This window comes from Anabas testudineus, chromosome 16 (assembly GCF_900324465.2).
Source record: "Anabas testudineus chromosome 16, fAnaTes1.2, whole genome shotgun sequence".
Lineage (NCBI taxonomy): Eukaryota > Metazoa > Chordata > Actinopteri > Anabantiformes > Anabantidae > Anabas > Anabas testudineus.
The window spans coordinates 17264258-17279056 of NC_046625.1; the positions used below are offsets into that span (position 1 = coordinate 17264258).

The window sequence follows — 14799 nt, forward strand, 5'->3', positions numbered from 1 at the left end:
GGAGAATGAAAGAAGATGACTGGGAAAGAAATTGACACAACAAAATAGAGGCACTATAAGAAAACAGGCTTGTCTGACACTGACTGTCTTTCACAGTCGTACAGAGTGACCAGACTGACTCTACCCTGTTATTTGATGCAAATGTAATGTTATTTTTTAAAAAGGGCACCCATTTATGATTACATTAATAAAGCAACTGCCTATAATTGAAGTTATATAAACTTTCAGCTCCCCCCCAACACAGTTTTGGTTACAGGGTTAAAAAAAACAAACTTTTCTCTTATTCCACTTTGTGCTACTGTTGTTCCAAATGCCACTGACTCCTGAATGGAGATATTATGTGCAACAGAGTTCATACAAAGTTTGCAGGACAGATTACGGACGAGTCTGAGAGCTGCAGCGCACAAGGTTATAAGCTAATTCCTCACCAACAACAGTGAGTCCAGTGAATCATTTGTGTATGAAAGCAGGCAATGTACTGGAGGTGTACGTAGTTTTTGCATTTGGCACTTGATTAGTTCACGGTATGTGCACATGTACGTATGTACGACATTTCACATTCCTACAGGCCAACACCTCCTGCATGATCTGCATGTAATATTGGCTGTTGAATCTTTGTGCAAGTCACTATTGCATGAATATGTTCACGTTCAGTTACAGTTACATTGTGACTTGTATCGATTGTATTGATGCGTTGCCTCCACCCTGGAATAAAATAACTTATTATATTTATAAAATATGAATTTGAACCGCAGCGAATCTTCACATCCTGCTTGTAAAAGCATCACTACCAGACCACTCTCACACTAGAGCACTAATAACACACAGAGGTGTTGCACCATTGTTGGAAGAAAAACCCCAGGGCAGGCTTAGGCCCAGGATTTCTAAAGGGATCTCCAGTGGGGTGCAATGGGTGATTTGCATCGCCTCCTCCGGGCACTTTCATCCCAACCCGGCAGCACTGCGCTTGTAGTGGAACAGTAGCCAGTGCTGTTGCCTGGACAACTGATCGCTGGATTACAGGTCGCGAGGGGGGTGAGATAAAGAGAGCGAGGGTAGGAGTAAATGTTTGGCCCAGTGGTCTTCAGTCCTGGTCCTGTTGTGTTTTATTCTGAGCATCTAATGAAGGGCTGTCTCGGGTTTGGGATGCCAGGTGAACACAATTAACTGTTTGGTTGGAAAGAAAGACCTCAGTGCTCTGTGGACTGTGGGAAGAAACAGAGAACCACTGGTGTAAATAGGATGTCGCTGAGCATGCTTATAGCTTTAGTCTGTTTCCTCCTGTCTTAAAAACCTTATTGTATCAGGAAAAAACAAAGAGGAACACACAGCTTTGGTCTGCTTGGCCAAACACACGATCTGCACACAGAGAGGTTAGTTCCTGTTCTATTCATTGTGGTGACTTGTGCTTTTTTACCACACAACTGTGCAACATTTTATGCAACTGAGCTGTTAAAGTTTTTAGAAATGTGACAATTAACTTCCTTTATTTATCATTTTGGTGGTTTACCTTTGAAAACATACAGCTATATTCTTTTGGCGTAGCTCCATAGCTCTGTGCACTGCTGCCAGGCTGTTCAATAGGTCTGGATCTCAGAAGCTGTTGACAGCACCTCTCCATGTAAAGGTAGTTTTAGAGCAAATGCGTGTATAATGCAAAACAGACCAGACCAGTAAAAGTCCACTACTGTGTCTTGTGCATAGCCTTACCCCAAATCCAGTAAGCAGCCTTATCTGAGTTTAACTCTGTTTCCATGTAGACTAGGCCATCATACTTTGGGATATACAGTAGCGCACTCAAATCTAATGCCTTCAGGGGAAAGAAAGATTCCTACTGCTGCTGCATATTAAAGCCTAGCTATTTTCCGTGAGTGTGGCATGTCTTTATTCAATATCAGGGGCTCCACAGAGAGATGTAGAGCTTTAGGCTGGCAGCATTGTGGTGAGAGTGTGAGTTGCTATCTGACTGACTGATCGTTTTTAATAATGCTCTCCCCCTGTGCTCACATTCGTTCATATTTAACCGGGGAGATGTTAGAGTGGACCTGTGTTTCACTGTTTTTCTATTACACTGAAATAAGGACAATGGTCATAATTTGTCACAACGAGGGGTGTGCCTTCCTCTGCCGCTACCTAAATGACCTTTCAAGATAAAATGCGTAGGCCACTTGTGCTAAACTGTGCAGGAAGGAAAATCCCACATGTGGTAGAGAATGTCACTTTGTTCCTTATATGTTACATGGTGAATACTATCACCAGAAATCTACCTATGCATGATTTTGACATTCATCTGAGGAAAGGATAGGCTTTGTGCAGTCAAATTACCGCTGTGTACACCTGTACACATTCATATGCCACCTTGTTATCCCTGCTAAGCACTACACAGGCTTGGGCAGAAAACTTTCTGTCGGGTCCCTGATTCGCTGCCATGAAAGTGAGCAGCCAGGGATGCTAAATGCTATCTAGGAGTTAATGCCACCCCTCCACCACCAGATACTCCTCTGGACAGTCAAGTATTTGCCTTCTCAGAAGAATGTGAGAAGTTTGCCTCATTCGTTTTTGGAAGAGATTCACTGGATCCTTTCCCTTGTGGTGCACACATCCCTCTCATTGACTTGTGCACCACACCACTTATTACGCCACATGAAAATCTCCTCTAGCCCTGTGGACGTTTCGCCTACTCATTATTTCAAACTAGCATTGGTCCAAGCCTGCATATCATTTTTGATAATTCTCTTTTCCATGGTTCTGTATCTGAATATTTTAAGCACGCAACTGCTGATCTATTTTTAAAGGAACCAAAGCCAACTGCCTCACATTTACAGACCCAACTCCAAACATGTCATTTTGTCATTAAATGCGGTTTTGATGTGTTTTTCATGTGTTATAGGAAGCTGATCTGTTCATCATCTGTCCAATCAGATTTGTGGAGTTATTCTTTTGTCAAATTATGTTGTTCATATACATTGTGTTACCCTGGAATTATTGTCTCCTACCTTTTTTGAACAGATATCACCTTTCTTTTAAAGCAAATGGTCTCAGCAGACTTTTTCATGGCATTAAGATATGGATCAAGAAATAAATGTGGACAGAAATGAAATTTTAATTACAGACATTCAATAGTTGGTTAATGTCAGCATTATTCCAGGTTCTCTGTAGGTTAAGTTCTAATTCTAGTTAGTATATTTTTTATTTATTCTGACAAAAAATATCACACACGCAAACGATTACATTACATGTCATGGATTTTTAATGCACTTCATGAACCTCTGTTTTTTAAAACTGTTTAGTACAGTATAATACAGTACAGACATTTGAGGTTTACAATTCCAGTTTTTGCTCTTTATACTAAAATATGTTTGAATATTTGTACTCAGTAAGCGATAAGAATTGTAATGTTGTAAAAAGAAGAAATGTCAACCCATAACCCTCTTGGTGAACACATCTACAGAGCGTTGCTTCTGTTCGCAGTGCATTTGGAAAATCTGTTTTAAGGGCTACAAGGAGGTGAACAATACTGCAAACATGTTAGTTAAACCATCATAACGAAACAATTGTCAATAACACACCTATTCCCCACAGGGCAACGCTAACATGATGATAGGGAAAAAAGCTGGTGTTATTGAAATCTGCGCATCAAGTCCTGCTGCTGGGCTTATTATCTAAGCTGTTTTCATATGTCACCATGAGTCCTCAATTGCACACTTAGAGTTCAGGGAGAAATAGGCTGAAGTGCAGATGGAACAAAACTGCAAATGTAGGTCCACTGATACAGTTCACTGAGCTGACTGCACTCAGTGAAACTAACTTGAGAGCAGCTCCTGAGGCCAATGAGGCTGATTCTGAACACAACGGGGTCAGTTTTACATTTCATATATAAAAATGATTCTTCCTCTTTCATTTTATTCCAGCGAACACTAATTCCGCTGTTGTTCTTTGATTGTCGAACTCAAGCAAGTACATTAGTTCAGAGGTACATGCGTTTGGAAAATAAACAGATTTAGGGCTAACGGTGCTTTCACAAATAGGAGGGATGCTGCATTCACTGGAATATTTGATCAAGATGGTCTCATGTTTAGAAGATGAGCTCCTGATGTTCCTTTTAAGTGGGGCATCAAATGGACTTAGTATCTTAGACAACAGAACAGTCAGTCGTCAGACGCAAGCTGCAGTATCTGCCACCAAAGTACATTCCAGTAATGTGAATGGTGTTTAGAAATGCGAGGGAGGGCGATAAGGGGGAGGAATGCACAGGGAGTGTGAGAGGAATGAGAGAGAAGAGGGGAGGTGAAACAGGTTTCCAGGAAGACACGGGGAGGCACGGAGGAAGAGAAGGGTTGGCCACGAGTGCAAGAATGATAACGTGTTAAACCCAAGAAGAACCTGCAGGAAAACCAGATGATGTGATGAAGGTGAGGAGGAGTTCAGTGTAAGCGAAGCTCAGTGCTGCTTCTCCTGAGCCCTTAATGCCCCAGCAACTCGGTGGCCAACAGATCAGATCAGACTGGGGTTGAACTGGGCAACTTCCACGTGTGAACGTACAGGAAGGAACAGCACGTTCCCACAGAGAAGCATTCTTCCCCGTAAAGCTTCCCATGATGAACAAAGGTCAAACCTGTATTAATGGATTTTTATATTAGACACGCAGGGGCAGCGGGAACAGGTTGGAAACAATACCTGAGAACAGTTGCAACTGAATCGTGAGCAACATTAACATTCATTTGGTGTCGTCTTACAGGCTGTCGGTGAATGTCTGTAGTCCCTAGTCTCTCGCCTACAAGCTGCTAAATGCTACATAATGCTAACCAGGTGCTGCTTGTCTGTCAGCTGTTTGCTGCAAAGAAAACGGTGTACAATGGGCTATTGGGGAGTTTGTGCTGCAAACATTCCTGCTGCGCCTGAACACTTCTCTGTTGAGCATCCTGAGTGAGTCACAACAGTTAAAGCGCCAGCTGTGAAACCAGTACGATAAGCTTAAAGATGCTAAAATGCTCCACAGAGCCCAGGGGAAACTGCAGAGCTGACCCCCCCCACACACACACACCACCACACACACACACACACACAGTCATTTGATCTAATGTTACCACAACTGTATGTTTACCTGCAGTTTGCATCAGCGGCCCAAACCAAACGAACAGAAACAGCATCATGAGACCAGTGTGGACTCCCAATCAAACCCTTATTAGCATGTTGCAGCGTTTTTCATTATGATCTGTGAAAGGTTGCCCGTGCTGTTCGCTGTGCTTGTGAATTATTCCTCCGAGGTATCATGGACTCGCTGACCTGTGATGCACCTTAGAAGCAGTCATTTGCTCTGTTTTGAAAGCTGGCATTCGGGCTGCATGTGCAACCCCCTCTGTGTCCATCTGTTTCTCTGTCTGTCTGTCTGCTGGTCAGAATACAGAAGAGGTAGACTGTCACAGAGGCCTTCAAAGACATCTGACTACTTTCACCTCCAGAATACCCCCCAAAGCGTTGTCTCCCCCCTTCCTCTCCTAATATTTTTCTTCTTTATCTCTCCCTTTGTAGTGCCTTCCTCTCTATCTATCTCTTCATCTCCTTTGCGTTTGGATTTCATGGCAGTCCATATATATTTCTATCTCACTCCTTTACTCCCTATGCTCACTCACCCTCTCCCTCCTGTACCTCAGGTACACCTGGCTGGCTGCTGAGGGCTGACACTTTAAAGACACTGGCTTCAGCTGCTGCTGCTAGTGGAATATCAATATCTACTCTACACACACACACACACACACACACACACACACACACACACACACTTCTTCCTCCCACATATAGCATCATATAGCACACATGAAGCATCCACACACCACCCACTAACCCACACAGAGTAGCTGACTCTGTTAGAGCAGACAAAAAGGGAAGCTGTGTCTGCCATGTTTGTTCAGTGGCAGCGACTGAATGACCGCCATACCAACAAGAGAGGAACCTTGGGAGAGCTACAGTGGAGGACACAATAAGCAAACACATTGCAACATTTTTTTTTTTTTTTGCCAGCTTGTGCATGTGTGTGTGTACAGAAACACACATTCACACCACAATCCCATTCTCCCTCTCTCTCTCTCTCGCTGTAGGCAACTCCTCAAACCTCCCTCTCGCTTTGTTGATTTGTGTTTGGACGTCTCTCCATCAAAGATAAATTACTGTTCTCAGCGTTGTCTCGCATGAACCTCTTTGCACTTGGGAGTAATGCTTCACAGCAGACCCTTCAGTCAATGGGTTATCACACGATTCTCACTGTCTGCTTCAATTGCTTTGGCTGTCTGTGTTTGAGTAAATGACTGTTTTAAATTTCACACCAAAAGTGCACGTTAGCAGAAGTAAAAAGAAAACAATTTGAAGATATCTGGTGGATTAATAACTCCATTTTCTTGTTTGTTTGTATTTATTGAAAATGTCCTGTCATGCTGCCCTTAAAACAGTTCTGATCTCGGCAGTTTATGCATCTGTTGTGTTTACTCACTGACTGTGAATTAAGCCTCGATAGCTTCTTGGAAGTCACAGGGGACAAAGTCAGTTTTTCACCACTCTGAAATTTGCATAACATTGGCCTGACACCTAGTGGATACAATGTTGTTAGTCTGAGAGGGGGTTTCAGCCAAATATATTGAATTTCTCATCCATTCATCTGTTTTCTTAAACCCAACAATCCGAAGCTTCGTTCAGCTGCAACATGACATCAAAGTCGGAGTTTTCTTGAATGTCTGTGAACAGTCTCAGTCATCCAGGTCATAGTTGTCCCACAGATGTCGTCCAGTGTCGATTGGACTTGCTTTAAGTTCTTGAAGAAGTTTCACCTCTCATCTGAAAGGCTTCGTCCGCCCTGACTGACCTGCTGGATCAGCAGCTTATGACCTCTGTGGACTCATTCAGTCGTTAACACTTTGATGATCACCCGCGGGTTATTGTTCCACCTGGCTTCCACTAGTATAGTTTGGACCACCTGAAACAAAGTGTGAACGACTGTGAAACCGTCTGGGGAGTGATGGAAGAACTGCTTGAGTGTTCTTAAATATTTCAACGAAGCCGATGTTTAAACTGCAACTATGACGGTTTAGCCTTCAAATGAGCAGTTAGTGAGCGACTTCATCTAACAATAGAAAATCAACAGCGAACACACCTAACATCAGAAGAAAATGTTAAACTTTAATATAGTACTGTGCATTGTCAGTAGTGTACTCCACCACACCTGCACTGGTGTCTGATGGCATACATCATGCACAGACTGGATGAATTAACAACACAGTGATTAACAGTGTGTCTCAACACATAATATAGCGACAAACCAGTATGATTAAGATCAGTGTACTTTTTCTGTGATAAGAGGCCGAGATGAAGTACTAGAGAACCTCATTGTTTTTTAACTCCCTGATGAACTGTGAAATATGACAGACCAGCGCTGATACAAAAAGGCCTCACCTACATCCATTTAATTAAAAAAGGCTTTAATTGAGCAGGGTGTTAAACCTCTGATAACACAAATCATTAACTGGGCTGTATGTGGAAGGGTGTTACCCTGATCTCTATGTTTTCTTTAGCTCATGTATTTACAAGATGTAATGTGTATATTAGTCCCATTGTACGGTCAGGACAGGTAAAAAGAAAGAACTCCATGTGTAACAACATATCACATGCTGTCCCGCACAACATAGTGTGCAATCAAATGAAGTCAAGTGCAGAATAGAAAATAGTCTCAGCTTGAACTCAGTATCCATGATGCTTTCAAACTGTTTTTATTTGACCAAGGAGAGCTGTCTGCCCTTCACACACACACACACACACACACACACACACACAATCAGTAATATCTAAATCCCTTGGGTATAGGCTCTATTAGGCCATGTGCTTATGAGAAGATAATCATTTGGTGATATGAAGACACAGCACTGGGTTGTGGGTGGTAACAGTAATGCTGCTGCATTTAAATGTCCTGCTGCAAGCTGCATGCCAAAGCCTAAACTTTTAATATAAGTTGTTGCCTAAAGGCAGACGTTAATGAGTCCTTTTTGTCAAGGTGAAGGAACAGAGATAGCAGACATTGTGGTTAACTTTAAAGAATTCAATCACAGCTCTGATTATGAGAATAGCGGTTATAAAATGACACTGTAGTCTTCTGGGCAAAACAAGTTTTGCTTTTGCCCTTGACTATACAGATCGATGAGATCATTTTATTGTCAGCAAGACTGTAATTAATTTTTGACATTTTGTTATTTAACATGGTCACTATGACTGTCATGCATTTATATAAAACACATTTCCTCACAGTTGAACTCACCTGTTTATTGTTCTATTTTATTTTAAAATAAGCTCTTGACCACCCACTAACATTAAAGTTAATTTTAAAGATTCCTGTTTATTTTTTTTTTCTTAGTCGAGCTTTTACTGACCTAACCACTAGATGGTGCTGCTTAGTTTTCACGGCTTGTGTGAAAGCAGCCTATGATCTGTGGCGTCACACATAGAAATACTCTGACATCCATATGTTTCCAGTCCATCTTGATGTATATTCCTGCTTTAACATTTTCAGAGGTTTCTGTGCAGATGTTTTCCTCAGTTTAGCCCTCAAAGTTCAGCATAACAAACAGTCAACATCGATGGCTGGTACACAGGAGTAATTTATGGTCTAAGCTGGTGATTTTGTTGTGCAATCCACATTGAACTGCACTCTAGTTGTTGTGGTAGCTCAAGCAGCTATTTATGTCTGATTTAGCTAAGCTCTGCATTCTACTGTTGTTTTTATGTGCTCACATTTAAGAAACAGCCGTACGAGCTTTGATTGTCGTCCAACTTCATGGAACGGGCATACATATTGCTTCCTTGTGGGATGCACTCAGTGAAAGATGGTACTACAGTGAACAAGCTTTATTTATTTCAGACAGCAAGCAACAAATGAGGTGGCCGTAAGCCTGACAAACACGCGAAAGACACGAAGCGTAGGCAGCTGTTGCTGATGAGCACTTAAATTAGGAGATTTCTTCATGCAAAAAGGATAAATGAGATCTGCAAAAGAGTGCACCACACGTTTTGTGATAAACAAAACCTCTTGAAAAACTGAAACATATCCACTGAACTCGTGGTGACATGTTTGTTTTGTCAATAGTTGTGGTTGCTTCTCTGCCGTGTGTCCAGACCACTTCATATTTGTGTTTATGCTCCTTCTGCTGAAACCTAATCCTGTTTTTCTATCTCTGTTCCACCAGCCAGCCAGCAGAGTGAGCAGCCAGCAGAATGAGTGTTATCAAGTATCTGTGCTGTTTTTACTGCTACAATCATAAGCCAGACACAGATAGAGATGATGGAGTGAATAGGAATGCGAGCTACAGAGAAAAAAAAAAACGGAGAGGTCGTTGCGTGGGAGGGAGAAACTGGGGAAGAATATGATATCACTTGAAGAGGGATACAGGGAAAGACACAGATTAAGTGATGGAGTCAGGGAGAAACTGAGAAAGTGCTCGATCATGTCACATGTGTGCAGTGGTGTTGCCAAAGAGAGGCTCTATTTTTAGGGGGGAAGGAATGTACACAGAGGCCTCGTGGACGGAGATCATAACAACAAGCAGTATGTAACACGCGCCTGCAAAGAAACAGCCCACTTTGGAACATACAGCCACACAGAAGCAACATGAGAGAAAAGAGGAAAAAGGTCAAGAAGACATAATATTTCCTGCTGACATCTTGCTTCAAAAAGCGTGGGGCCAGAAACCTACTCTAGAAAAGAGAGAGAAAAGAGGAAGAGGTAAGGGACTTCACGGAGTCACTAGAAGCTGATTAGTGTTTTCTGATGTTAGCACGGCTTTGAATTAGTCTGATGTAGATAAGGATCAAACAGATATTAGCTTTAATGCCAATCTGTACTTTTAATGTGTATAATTGTCTGCATAGTACATACATAGTTCGACTGTACAATCCTAATCAGTGATGTAGCCTTTTATTGGTGGTATTTTTTTTTCTTATTTATTCATATGACTATAAGAAATTAGAATAATCTATCATCCAATTTGAGTTTGACAGATATTCACTCATTTGATGGTTGACAATTATTTTGCAGCATCTACCACGTGAACAATAATGTAATACATTTGAAGTAAAAGGTGTTGTTGCTTATACAAGCTGATGAAGATTGAAATTCAAAAGCGAGACCGCCTGAAAATCAAATGCTAATACATTTACAATAATGAGATGGTGTCTTTCCTCAGCATGGAGCGACCAGCGGTCGAAGTCTTTCAGTATAAAGACAAAGAGCAGTCCTCCAACCTGCTCCTGCAGCTCAACAGACTGAGACAGGAGAAAATCCTGACTGATGTTTTACTGTGTGCAGATAACACAGAAATCCCGTGCCATCGTAATGTGTTGGTCTCCAGCAGCCCTTACTTCAGAGCCATGTTCTGCAACAACTTCATGGAGAGATACAAGACCAAGATCAACTTAAAGGGCGTCACGTTCGCCATCCTGAGCAGAGTCATTGACTACGTTTACACTGGACTCATTAGTATCAGCATGGATATTGTGCTGCCTCTGATGCAGGCAGCATCCATGTTGCAATATGGCCGCCTTTTCGAGGCCTGCTCAAGCTTTCTTCAAGAGCAGATGAGCCCAGACAACTGTTTGAGCATGATAAGACTCTCTGAGATCATGAATTGTAACAGTTTGAGAGACAGAGCAAAAGCGATGGCCATGAAGAGCTTCTCTGATGTGTCAGCATCCGAGGATCTGTGCGAGCTCTCCTTGCCAGAGCTCATGGGATACCTGGAGGATGATAGTCTTTGTGCAGAGGAGGAGCAGGTCTTTGAGACCCTTGTTTCATGGATTCACCATGATCCTATATCCAGGCGTGGTGCCATAAGTGACCTATTTAAGAGGGTTCGTCTTCGATACATCCACCCCACCTACCTCTTCCAATTCATAGCCAACGACCCTCTAATCCAGTCGTCCACCCTCTGCACAGAGCTTATCGAGTCCGTGAGACGCCTCATGTTTTCTGTCAGCACCAAATGCACTGGGGACAAAGCAGTAGACTTGGAACCTCTCTGGGTTGCACCGAGGCGATACACCTACCATGACATGCTGGTGGTGATGGGAGGGAGGAAGAACAATGAGCAGACATCAAGGGAGGCCCTTGTTTTTGATGAGAGCAGTCAAAAATGGCAGCGGCTCGCCAAGCTGCCCATGCGTCTTTACAAGGCCTCCTATGTAGCTCTTCACAGCGTCCTGTACGTTATCGGAGGCCTGACCACAAACACAAAGTACAGACAAGTCAGCACAGCCGTCTACACCCTCTCTCTTAAGACCAACCAGTGGAGAACAGCAGAGCCCATGCTGGAGCCACGCTTTGCCCATCAGAGTGTCTCCTACCTCCACTTCATCTTTGTCCTCGGTGGCCTGGGGCCTGACAGACAGGTCACGGGCAGCGTGGAGAGGTAATACTTCAAGACACTGGTGCAACAATGAATACAGTCTGACACACAAATGTGTGGCAGATAATAACACATCTCTTTATACTCTTCAGGTACAACAGTATGTTCAACCAGTGGGAGTCTATGGCACCAATGCCTGAGGCTGTGCTGTACCCAGCAGTGGCTGCTACCAACCAGAGGATCTATGTGTTTGGAGGAGAAGACGCCACACAGAACCCTGTCAGAATTATACAAGTAAGACACTAATCTCCTGATACTATATGAATCATTATGTATTCATCTGTGACTGATTCCTTCAACCATCTATCAGTTCTCATTCATTTATTCACTGCTCCCCTTCTTCAGGTGTATCATATCAGTAGGAACATGTGGTCTAAGATGGAGAACAGAACAGTGAAGAATGTATCTGCTCCAGCTGCTGTTTTGGACGACAAAATCTACATTATTGGAGGTAGCTGTAGCACCTGTGACATAGAATTAATAGTTATTATATTATTTAGACTTACTTGCTGCAACTCACTAGTACACGTTATTTCTCAATGAAGCACATCGTAGAATTACATCACCTCTTTCTGCTAGAACTGCACATGCTGCCCCTCTCACATATATCTCATTATTCTGTAACAGGATACACGAGGAGAATGATCGCGTACGACACCAAGGCCAACCGGTTCATCAAGTGTGCCAACCTGAAGGACAGGAGGATGCACCACTCTGCCACTGTTCTTAATAACAAACTCTATATCACAGGCGGCCGTTACATCAACGGTCATGACGTGATCGAGGACTCCGACAATTTTGAGTGCTATGACCCAAAGACAGACACTTGGTCACCCAAAGGGACCCTGCCATATAAACTGTTTGACCATGGCTCCCTGACTATGGCATCTGTGTCACAGACATGGGCAAAATCACAGGATATAATGTGATTTTTTTTATGAGTCATTCATGTGTTTAAGTTCTTGCTCAGATTATACCTCTTTCATGCATAATGGTCACTACAGTGACAGGTTAGGGTTAGTAGAGCCATAGACAATGTCTCTCTGGCTCTTTTAAGAAAATCCAGCAGCTAGGTTCAACCTCTTTGAGTATTAGAATATGTTAAAATGTGAGAAAATATTAAATTAGCATCAATAATTTTTTATATATCTTTCACGCAGTATATTATTTTCTGCTATTGGTTTGTTAAATACATGTTTTTTTGTTAAAAAGTCAAGCGCATGTAAATTTCTTTTGTAAATCCATGACAAATAGGTTCATAAAAAAATTTCAATTGCATTGTTTTTTTCATGCCTAGAGAGGAATAAAAACACTCTTGGCTGAGGTTCTCATAATACATGTATAAAATGGTTAATGTTGTTAATGCAAAATATCAATTCATTCAAAAAGACTATGAATGAAAAAGTAAACATTTTAGTATTAGTTGATGACATAGTGGTTTTGCTTTGTAACAGATTCACTAATTCCACTTCTATGGCTGTAAAAGCCAAAGTCAAATAAGATTTTTGATACCTGTAAATGTTCTTTTTAATATTCCATGTGTTGTTTAGTGTCATTCAGCACACACATCTATGAAAACAAGCCGTGCAGCGTCTTCTCAGTCTGTCTGTCTTCACACAGGGTGAAAGGGCTATTTTCAGCCCGCTCTAAATCATGAGATTTTACTTGACATGTTTAAATCCCAGGGCTGTGTACTGTTTTCGAGCAAGTCAAAGTGTTCATAGGTTTGAACTTTGTGCTTTTTTAAATGCTGTCTTCTCATTTTAGAGCAAAATAATGATATTTTAAATGCAAAGGTATAAGGCAAATTTTCACTGTTTTATACAACTTGAACATTTATCATCGTATATTGTAAAGATGTTCTTCTTTGGCGTTAGTTACAAAATCTCAATAATAAATGGTTTCTCTTTACTCTACATCTCTATCTGTACAGTCTTAACAGTGCTGTTTACTAGACAGTACATTCAGTAAATGCAATCTGAGGAGCACATGTGTCCTACAAGTCTTATCATGAGTCTCTTTGACCCCACTCACACCCCTGTCCTCACAGGCAAAGATGCATGCCCAGGCAAAGACACACAGAAGGCACAGAAGATATTATAGAAAAGGTGTCCTTTTACATAAACAGGCCTAAATATTACCCTGTAGCAATGTGTTGACAGTCATTTGCTGCAGCACATTCAGAGGAAACATTCAAATTAAAGACAAATGTCAGGTAGGGACATCAAGGATGATTTCTAATGATTCATAATTTCATTCATCAGTGACTTTCAGAAACCACTGTCACCTGTTTTGTATAAATATAAAGAGACCAGAAGGTACTACGTGGGAGTCTATGTGAAATTCTTTGAAATCAGAAGTCACTGGGTCAGATGTTTCAGTCGCTCACTGCCAGCGAATGGTGTCCAGGGGACAGTGGGTGGAGTGAATGGGAAAAGGTGGGGGTCTGGAAAAACTATAGGTGATGTGTTATTTTGAGCAACAAACAAGAGGTCAAAAGTTACACCACGTGAGGTATGATGCCCACTCGGTTGCTGTGCAAGCTGGCAGATGTGAGAGACGATTAGAGGGAGTGGGAAACTGATGAGCAGAGTTTCACAACACAGAATCTGAGCGAGTGATGAAACTCGTCCAGGAGGAACAGCAACAGGTGTGTGTGGGTGACTGTGTTGTTGTGTGTATGTGTGTGTCTGTGATTAAGGTTTTTGGAGGGTCGAGCAGGACTGACCAGCTGTCCTGTCTGGTCACAACATCAACACAAAAACATGGATGACAGACAGAGGAGAAAGGGGGCGAGAGGTTATTCACTGATGACCTTTAAACTTGTTCTAATTTGAGGTAATTTCCAAATATTGACATACTGTAAATACTGTATTTGTAAAAAAATTCCAACTTGATGGACATCTCTGGTAATAATAGACTAAAATGTTTATTTATGTAGATTACAACCATACTCTCAGTCCACAGACGTGTGCTCAGTGAGACTATACTGAGCTAAATACTATCAACAGTGTACTAATGGTGCTGATGGTTAGCAGGTATGAATCATCTAATAAAAATATTGTTTCTATTCATTTGGTAAATGTTGAGGTATTTGAAGTGAAAACGTCCTCATAGTCAGCAGGATCCATCCACTGGGAACTATGAATATCTGCACAAAACCCAAAATGGTGGAAGGCCTAGTGACGTCTTACCTTTTCTTGTTTTAGGAGCTGTGTAAAATTTATCGCTGTACCAACTGGACTGACATGAAACAGAACGCATCTCTGAGTCATCACTGTTTGTGATTCACTGAATAAACTAAACCAAAGCTCCTTAGAGCCTTAGATCATAGCTCCGTTCCCAGTCAGTCAGTCCACTG

General features: G+C 41.9%; 1 protein-coding gene across 1 annotated transcript; it reads left to right on the plus strand.

Annotated features, from left to right (window-relative positions):
- The first annotated feature begins 8288 nt into the window (after window positions 1-8288).
- On the plus strand, window positions 8289-13333 carry LOC113168947 (kelch-like protein 38). Its single transcript, XM_026370031.1, has 5 exons — window positions 8289-9760; window positions 10221-11441; window positions 11531-11672; window positions 11784-11889; window positions 12066-13333. Exons 2-5 carry the CDS (start codon window positions 10222-10224, stop codon window positions 12365-12367), a joined length of 1770 nt encoding a protein of 589 aa, XP_026225816.1. The 5' UTR covers window positions 8289-9760; window position 10221; the 3' UTR covers window positions 12368-13333.
- The last annotated feature ends 1466 nt before the right edge of the window (window positions 13334-14799 follow it).

What these genes read in the sequence shown, in the direction of transcription:
- LOC113168947 (XM_026370031.1), top strand. Translation starts at nt 10,222, where the DNA reads ATGGAGCGACCAGCGGTCGAAGTCTTTCAGTATAAAGACAAAGAGCAG. An exon ending in GTCACGGGCAGCGTGGAGAG is followed by an intron (nt 11,442 to 11,530) that starts GTAATACTTCAA and finishes TATACTCTTCAG; the next exon opens with GTACAACAGTATGTTCAACC. An exon ending in ACCCTGTCAGAATTATACAA is followed by an intron (nt 11,673 to 11,783) that starts GTAAGACACTAA and finishes CCCCTTCTTCAG; the next exon opens with GTGTATCATATCAGTAGGAA.